General features: G+C 39.1%; 1 protein-coding gene across 1 annotated transcript in view; it reads right to left on the minus strand.

The window, feature by feature from the left end:
* Positions 1–10,048, minus strand: part of LOC106872571 (pleckstrin homology domain-containing family M member 2) — a 192,258-nt gene that overhangs the window by 101,423 nt on the left and 80,787 nt on the right. The window contains exons 2-3 of the mRNA XM_014919604.2: positions 9,534–9,640; positions 1,361–1,470 (exon numbers count right to left, since the gene is read on the minus strand). Coding sequence (XP_014775090.1) covers positions 1,361–1,470; positions 9,534–9,640 — 217 coding nt within the window. The remainder of the gene's footprint in view (positions 1–1,360; positions 1,471–9,533; positions 9,641–10,048) is intronic.

Here is a 10,048-nt window from a genome sequence, read left to right on the forward strand (position 1 = left end):
GACAACATTTCCCTAAAAGAAATGGAAAAACTTTCAAAATACAAAGACCTGGAAATAGAGGTAACTCGAATGTGGAATCTAAAAACAGAAACAATTCCTATCATAGTAGGTGCCTTACGTATAATAAAAAAATATTCAGACAAATACATAACAAAAACACCAGGACTTACAAATATATATAACATACAGAAAATTGCACTACTGGGCACTGCACACATCCTATCCAAAACACTTTCAATACAGTAACCATAAGAGCATCACAGCAAACCACAGCACATACCCAAGGTACACAGAGCTGCGCTCGGTAGTGAAGTGAAAGCACGTTATAAAACTAAAACTACTAAATAATAATAATAACAACATCGAAAAATACCTTAGGGAAGAGAACCCAGGTTTGAAATTTCCCCAAGACACCTGATGAAGGCTGGAGGGTATATCAGCTGAAATGTGCTAACAACAAACAAGATGAGGACAAATATCTGTCAGTTGTAAATAAGTACCCACAAAGTCTTCAGTTCAAATTTTACAACTACAAACATTATGTTGTGTCCCTTAGCAAAGCATGCAACTCTGTTTAACTCTGGTTATATAAGTGATGACTAAACAAAAGCAAGTTTCTATTTCTACTTCACAGTTCAGTGGTCAGTGATAAGAAGAGTCCAGCATTCAGCTGTAAAAATAGGTTCCATTATACTTTATTTCAGATTTCAGAAATCAAGTAGTATGAAAGGACATTTAACTGGCTGCAAACAAATTTTATCACTCCCTAATTCAGTGGTTAGTGGTAAGAATTGATATACAGTAATTCCTCGACTATTGTGGATATTATGTTACAAAAACCCCTGTGATAGGTGAAAATTTGTGAAGTAGAAACAATACTGTACTGTATATTTTTTTTTAATGATTTTTATAATTTGTATATATTTATTTTATTATAAATGCAAAATATCACCCCAGAGGAATTATTGTAAGCTTAAATAATAAACTACAATAAGTGAACTGCAATATGGCAAGGGATTACTGTACACCCAGTTGTAAAAGCAGGTTCCACTACCTCTTACTTCACAGTGGTAATAGGCAACCATCCAGCTGTAAAAACAGGTTTTGCCAACCCCTGATGCATAGATCAATGATCAGTAGTAAGCAATAACAATGACAGTCCCAAAAAAATAAATCCTCTCGCCCATAGGAAAATAGGCATAAAGCAGTTTTTAGAAAACATCTTTCACGGAATAATTTTTGTTAAAATAGTTTACAGTTAAAGACATTACAAACTTTCTCGGGAAAGTTAATCCCACCAAAAGCTAACTTTTTTCGTATACAGCTACCTTTCCTGTACAATATTAGGTTAAACACTTACCTCGGCCTAAATCTGTGGTTATTCTCTGTAGATGTTTTATCTCTTTCACAGCTTCCTTCCGTGTAAATTCAGTGACCAGCTTCCAATAGCCATGAGTAATATGGCGTAACCTAAGGAGTATAAGAAAGTATATTATTATAATGTATTATTCTTACTTGTGTATAGGCGTATGCATGGGTGTATGGTTAATAAGTTCACTCTGCAACCATGTGATTCCATTTGCAATGTCACTGAGTGGAACCCTGACCAAATGTCTTCTCTCATAAACTCAGATTCATCAATGCCTTATGTGTGAAATTTGAAAGACAGAAACTGTTTGCTGTATAAATATATTTAATCTTCATCATCACCTAACATCTATTTTCCATACTGGCATGGGTTAGACAGTTAAATAGGAGCTAACAAGCCAGAAGATTGTGTCAAGCTTCAATGTCTGCTTTGACAGGATACCCTTTCTATGACAGGATACCCTTCATAATATTGATGTTAGGAATATATAGGTGCAGGCATGGATGTGTGGTTAAGAAGCTCACTTTTCATCCACATGGTGTCAGGCTCAGTCCCAATGTGCAACACCTTGGACAAGTGTCTTCTACTATAGCCCTGACCCAACTAGTGCCTTGTGAGTGAGTTTGGTAATCTGTAACAGTGAAAAATATGTTGTGTGTGCATGCATACATACGTACATACATGCATATACATGCATGCATATATACATACATACACATGTAACAGTGGGAAATATGTCGTGTGTGCATGCATACATACATACATACATATATGCATGCATATATATACATACATACATGCATACATACAAGGGGGTAACAAAAAGAAAGCGGAATTTTGCAATATTATTTTATACACTTAGTTTTACATGTTTACACTTTTATTGCCTTCAAAGTATTCTCCATTTGAAGCAATGCATCGGTCCAGATACGTTTTCCACTGTTGGAAGCCGTGCTGGAACTCTTGTTCCTCCGTAGTTTTTCTCTTCACCTCTTCCATATCTGTAAATTCCGTAGCACCGGCTTTTGTCACCAGTGATGACCTTTGAAAAAAGATCTGAATCAACTTCCATGACTGCTTTTGAACTTCTGTAAGCAAGCGAGGCACAAATTTTGCTGCAACTATTTTCATTCACAGTTCCTTACTCAGAATTCATTGGCAGGAACTCCAGGACACACCAGTCATATCAACAAGTTCATCAATTGTTCAGTAATGTTCCTCCAAGATCAGTTCATGAATTTTCTTGTTTTCATTCACTCAGGTCAATGGTCGCCATGAATGAGGTTGGTCTTCAAGCAACAAGTGACCATTCCTAAAGCTTGAAAACCACTCATAAACATGTGTTTTTCTCATGGTAGTATCCTTGTAAGCTGTTTGAAGTATGACAACTGTTTCAGCTGCTGTTTCCCCAGCAGAAAACAGAATTTCATAGAAACATGTTGTTCCTTCATCTCAGCCCTTGCAAAAATCGATGAACAGGGAAGAAGCACTGCAAAACAAAGATGCACCACATGACAGTACAACTTAACCAGTTGGCAGACTGATGCCTAAGGATTGCATCAAGTGGCTTCTAGTGACATAACCCAGAACTACAACAGGCTTGTCCCACAGAGAATGTTTCCAGTTACTTTTGAGTACCTCTATGTATATTGGGAGGTAGAAAGGTAGATAAAGGCAGTTAGGCTTGAAACATACATCTACATGGAAAACAAAATACAGATTACAAAATAAAAGAAAAAACAGAAAGAGTATATAAAGTCTTATTTCAACAGCTGTGTCAAGATTTCCATAACTTATGTAATAACCATATTCATAAGAAATATGTGCATGATGTTATAGGTGTGCATCCTGTGATAAGTCCTAATGAAATTGTTAAGGTAAGTTAGGTGTCTCTTTTCAAGAGCAGAGTGACAAGTTCATGCATGGGTATGAATATGTATATATTGTATATATTTGTATGTCTTTATGTTTGTATCAATAGCCCCACCAACACTCTGTAACAGTGTTGATTTGATTACATTGCTGTAACTTAGCAATTCAATAAAAGAGAATGATAGGATAAGAACCAGACTATAAAAGAAAATTAAGTACCCAGGTCGATTTATTCAACTAAACCCTTCAAGACAGTGCCCCAGCATAGCTTCTGCCTAATGACTGAAACAAGGAAAAAGAATGTGCACAAACACACACACGTTCTCTCTCAAGGCGGTGAGCTGACAGAAACATTAGCACGCCGGGCGAAATGCTTAGCGGTATTTCGTCTGCCGCTACGTTCTGAGTTCAAATTCCGCCGAGGTCGACTTTGCCTTTCATCCTTTCAGGGTCGATTAAATAAGTACCAGTTACGCACTGGGGTCGGTATAATCGACTTAATCCGTTTGTCTGTCCTTGTTTGTCCCCTCTGTGTGTAGCCCCTTGTGAGTAGTAAAGAAATAACACATTCTCTCTCTCTCTCACTCTCTCTTTCACCCTGGTTCTCTTTTAGTTACGCTTCTATTCGTACTTTCAGTCAGATTTACTTAAATGAACAGCAGAGACAGTATTGAATCAAGAGGACATTCTATAATTTTCCCAGTGATGAGCTAACCTCACTAGTGCTAGTGCATTGATAAAACGTGTAAGGTGTATTCTTTAAGTGATTAACATTGGAAGGGCATCCAACTGTAGAAATCATGACAAAAATGAATGTATAAGTGAGATGTGGTTCTCAACTTATTTGCTGAGCAATAATTTAGATTGTTAGTGAAAAGTGTTCTGCTTTTTGGAGCATCATCGAAGTGCTATAAAGGCTGTCTGAAGATAAATCTAAAGAAATGTCATATGAACAAAGCTATAACTTCTTTCACAGATTCAGCAGCTGATCACAATAGCTGTAAAACACTCAGAACACTAAATGCTTAAATCAGACTTGCATTGAAGTCCTTGTAAGGAAAAGAATTAGGAGAAAAGGTAAACAAAATAACCCAAATTGATTATATTTAATTTAATTCTTGTATTTTATTTTTATAGGCTGCTGAATACCTGACACTAATAGGCTGCCTATCTACTCCATGGAGCATGTACAGAATCAACTGATCCTGCTGCCTGGTCAAGACAGCCACATGACCTGAACTAGCTAATTTCATCTAGAAGTCATTTCAAAATTCTTTTGAAATTTACTTCATTTTGATTCCATACATCTGAGGATGTAGACATGTATTTGTACATATGAAGCTAAGTAATGTGGAAATAGACCAGTCTCTTATTAAATACTTACAACTCCAACAAAATGTGTTGAGTGCTAGTTTCTTTCATTTGGTCACCTTGATGTGTGTGTGTATCTATTCATACAAACACATATACAAATATACATGCATATCTATATATGTATACTGTTATTATAATTATCATAACATCTCAAGTATTGTTGAATATACATACATATATATATAAGTTATAGATAATGGTCATTACCAATTTTTTCTTTATCAAAGCAAATTTGACTTTCAGAAAAAAAGAGGAAGACAGGTTGCAGGTTACCCTTTTGTAACTTGTCTTCCTCTTTTTCTCTATTCAACTTGCATCTTTCCATCTTTTCCTCCCTACTCCACACACTCACCATTCTTTCAGTAATCTGCTTTGTTATAACCAGAAATGGCTCTGATGAAAGTAACATTAATTTATTTAATTTGTTCAATTTTCCTCAATTGATCAATAGACCGACTGAGTAAACCGATCAGTAATGTACCTATAACGACTACTGGAAACAGCTGTAAGCCAAATTTGCTCTAGTAAGGGAAAAATATGTAATGACCATTAACTATAACTTGTCTTGTATATCACTATGTGTAAAAGCCAGTTTGACTGGAGCCCAATTACGGATTTACAATATAGAATTGTGATGAACCATAACCTTGGACCCTGCCATAAGAATACTTGGAGTTCTTCACTAATCTAAACAATATTGTTAGCCTGATGCATCAGCAAAGAGCTTACAAAGTATTTTGCCTAGATTGATAATCCCTCACTATTAGTTACACACACACACACACACACACACACACACACACACAGATATAGTAAAAATAGAAATAGAAATTCCTATTTCTTTGACAATTATTTTCCACTTTAATTAGATATTTATAAATCATACCATCTAACAATTTGTAAACATTTTATCATTAAAGTAGAAAATGATTATCAGAAAAATCATTCTTATTCGCTTTTTCAAACAGATTGCCAGGTTCCTCAAGCAAGATGTGTAGGTATAAAATCTTCCGGGAAGGTAACAGTGATGGGGTAGGACGTGTGGGCATACTTCGTGCAGAGAAATGGGTTGATAAAATCATAGAGGTAGTCAGAGTGAGTGATAGAGTACTTAACTGCAGGCTAGTCTTGTGGAATAGTACAGCAACAATTATCTCTGCTTATGCTCACCAGGCAGGGCTACCAAATGAGCAGAAGGACCGCTTTTATGATATCCTTCTGCAGGCTACCTCAAAGACAAATGACAAGCATCTCATCTTTGTGACTGGTGATTTCAATGGACATGTTGGGCAACAGTCAGGTACCTTCCATGGAGTACATGGGGTTAAGTAATAGGTTCCCAAAACGAAGAGGGAAGAAGGCTACTGGAATTCTGTGATGCAAATAACTTAAGGATCTCCAACACCAACTCCAGGAAGCCAGCCAGTCACCTGCTTACCTATCAACCAGGTGACCAGGCTAGCCAGATTGATTTCATTCGCACCAGACAGAGAGATATACGTTTGCTCGTAAACGCAAAGACCTTCCCTGGTAACGAATGTACCCCACAGCATAGACTAGTCATCAGTGACTTTAGACTTCATGCCAGAAGGCTACCTAGAAGCAGAAAAGAAGGATCTGGAAGCTTAAGGATCAGAGACTTAAGATTTACATCAGAGATATAGATATGATCAGAGATTTAGGGACATCCTAATTGAGAAATTTGATGAGAAGAAAGATGAATTACAGACTTGTAACATAGAGGGCAACTGGGAATTCCTGTGGGACAGCTTGCTGAGTGCCACAGACCAAATCTGAGGCTGGTGCAAAGTCCCAACCAGACCTAGGGTGATGTTGTGGTGGAGCAATGCTGTAGACAAGGCCATTAGAGCAAAGAAACAGGCCTGGAAGGACTGGAAGAGTGGTGGTAGCAGTGAACTATATCAGGTAGCTAGGAGGGATCCTAGAAGACAGGTGTATTTAGCCAGGGGAGAAACAGAGAAGAGAAAGTTTGCCAATGTTCTGCGTCATGAGGACCAGAGGCTTGAAGCATTTTGGATTGTAAGACAGTGTGTCAGAGAAAATCGTGATGTGGTAGGAGAGAAATGTGTTCACATGGATGATGGTTCACTGGCAGTTAGTAACCCTGCAAAGAAGCAGGCTTGGAAGTGCCACTATGAAAGGCTACTAAATGTAGAGAACTCATGGGAGAGGGAAAGTCTGCCGTGTGTAGATCCAACAGAGGGACCAGTAATCCAAACAGACAGTAGCATGGTAGACAAAGCCATGAAGGTTATGAAGACAAGAAAAGCCGCTGGCTTGTCTAGGACAACTGCTGAAATGCTTAAAATATCTGGCGATGTAGGTTATGGTCTAGTCACCTGTGCAGTTAATTAGGTTGTACACAAAGGAGTCATACCCCATCACTGGTGTAGCAGCACTGTAGTTAACTGATACAAAGGTAAAGGTAATGCCTTAGATAGAAATAATTACAGAGGTGTCAAATTATTGGATCATGTGATAAAAGTTGCAGAAAAGGTCATAGCCGAACTGATTAGGGACAGGGTTAGTCTAGATGAGATGCAGTTTGGTTTTGTGCTAGGAAGAATCACCACTGATACAATATTTCTGGTAAGGCAGCTGCAGAGGTACCTAGCCAAAGACAAACCTCTGTATTTGGCTTTTGTTGACATAGAGAAAGCCTTTGACAGGGTTTCCAATCCTTTATCTGGTGGTCAATGAGGAAACTAGGGATAGATGAGTGGTTGGTAAGAGCTGTACAAGCCATATACAGGGAACCTGTCAGTAAAGTGTAGGTTGCCAATGAGTATAGTGATGAATTCAGGGTACAATAGGGGTTCCCAGGGATAAATCCTCAGCCCCACTTGTTCATCATAGTCCTCTAGGCAATAACAGAGGAATTTAAAATGGGCTGCCCCTGAGAACTGCTCTATCCTGGTGACCTTGTTCTTTTAGCCGAATCACTACCAGAACTAGCAAAGAAGTTGCAGGTGTGGAAGCAAGGTCTAGAATCGAAGGGCCTTGGAGTTACCCTAGCAAAAACCAAAGTCTAAGTAAAAGAGCAGAAAATCACAAATCACCTCAGGTAGATGGCCTTGCTCAATCTGTAGGAAAGGTGTAGACAAAAACTCCATAAGATGTATCTGGTGCAAGCTATGGACACATAAGAGGTGCAGCAATATTAGAGGGAGGTTAACTGGGAAAATAGGTTTTGCGTGTGGAAGGTGCACAGGTACAATAAACACTAAAAATGTACAAAAAATAGACTCCATCAAATGCCAGTGGGGTAAGCAAGAGGTAGTTGATAGCTTCTGTTATCTAGGGTACCAAGTCAGTAGCGGAGATGGATGCTTTGAGAGCATAGCAGTGAGAATAAGAATAGTCTGGGCAAAGTTCAGGGAGTGCCTACCTCTGTTGGCAACAAAGGGCCTCTCCCTCAGAGAGAAAAAGCAGTCTGTATGATGCCTGTGTGTGAACAGCTGTGCTACACAGCTGTGAAACATGGGCTGTGGCCACAGGGGACATGTGTAGGCTTGAAAGAAATTAAGCAAGCATGCTTTGCTGGATGTGCAATGCCAGTGTGCATGTATGACAGATTGTAAGTGTCTTGAGAGAAAAGTTGGGGATAAGAAGCATCAAATGTAGTGTGCAAGAGAGACGACTGCACTGGTATGATCATGTGATGCATATGGAAGAGGACAGCTGTGTAAGGAAGTACCAATCTCTAACCATGGAGGGAATCTGTGGAAGAGGTAGACTCAAGATATGGGACAAGGTGGTGAAGCATGATCTTTGAATGTTGGTCCTCAAGGAGGCAATGACTAGTGATCAAGACCTTTGGCAATATGCCATGCTCAAGAAGACCCATCAAGCTAAGTGAAATTGTAAAAAAGCACCTGTCGAGTGCTGGGCCTCGTAGAGGCATTGTGTCTGATGCCAATGTTGTGTACCTGGCACCCATGCCAGTGGCACATAAAAAGCACCTGTCAAGTGTTGAGCTTTACAGAAGTAATGTGGCCGATGCCAGTGGCACGAAACTGGCACTTTTTGAGTGTTGAGCCTCATGGAGGCAATGACAAATAACCAAGACCTTTGGCAATATGCTGTGCTTGAGAAGACCCATGAAGTCAAGTGAAATCGTAGTCGTAGCAGATACTGGTGTCATGCATCTGGCACCCGTGCCAGTGGCATGTAAAAGTAGCTATTACACTCTTGGGGTGGTTGATGTTAGGAAGGGCATCCTGTCATAGAAACCATGCCAAATCAGACTGGAGTCTAGCGCAGCCTTTCAACTTACCAATCCTGGTCAAACCATCCAACCCATGCCAGCATGGACAATGGACATTAAACGATGATGATGATGATGATTTCAAATAACATATACATATTGAATTGTGTGCATACATGTACAAGTGTCTACAACATCAACAGCTTAACTAAATTATCAACAGATTGACATCTTCCAAATATGGTAGGAGTGTTTGTCATTCTGAAATTACTTTTATTGCTGGTGTCACTAGAAAAACATTTTCTGCTATTGTTTATAGTGGCTCTTTTGGACATGCCCTCTGTTGTACAGTCAGCCACTCCCACCAGCTATTCTGATGATACAACAGTACCTCAGGTGGTCGAGGATCCTGATGACATACTAAAATTGCAAAATGACCCACATGCAATATACAAATGGGCAGATGAAAATAAATGCAGTTCAATGTTGATAAATTTCAAGCACTCAACTATCAGCCCACAGACTATAATTGGTAGCAGCAGAACACCAGACATAGGAGCTTGATGCAGTCCTTTAGTTTGTCAGATTTTGTCAAACCATCAAGTTTATACCAGCATTGGAAAACTGATGTTAAATGATGATGATAACGATGACAGAGGTGATTTAGATTTAAATGAAAATATGACTTACCCATGGAGAAATGCATGATCAAGATGTTCACATAACCGATGACAATGCCATGTGTTGTTAGTCAACACTATCTCAGATTCACCACTGCATAACTGGTATTCATGGATCTGAAAAATAATGCATGCAAATTGATGAAACAAAATATTCAATGCAATTCTTTTACTTGTTTCAGTCATTTGACTGCGGCTATGCTGGAGCACTGCCTTTAGTCAAACAAATCGACCCTGGGACTTATTCTATCGGCATCTCTTGCCGAACTGCTAAGTTACAGGGACGTAAACACACCAGCATCAGTTGTCAAGTGAAGGTGAGGGCACAAACATAGACACACAAACACTCACAAGACATATAAATATATATACAACAGGCTTCTTTCAGTTTCCATCTACCAAATCCACTCACAAGGCTTTGGTTGGCCCGAGGCCATAGCAGAAGACACTTGCCCAAGGTGCCATGCAGTGGGACTGAACCTGGAACCATGTGGTTGGTGAGATGGTGATGATGATGTGGAGAGG

This window comes from Octopus bimaculoides, chromosome 25, assembly GCF_001194135.2.
Source record: "Octopus bimaculoides isolate UCB-OBI-ISO-001 chromosome 25, ASM119413v2, whole genome shotgun sequence".
Taxonomy (NCBI): Eukaryota; Metazoa; Mollusca; class Cephalopoda; order Octopoda; family Octopodidae; genus Octopus; species Octopus bimaculoides.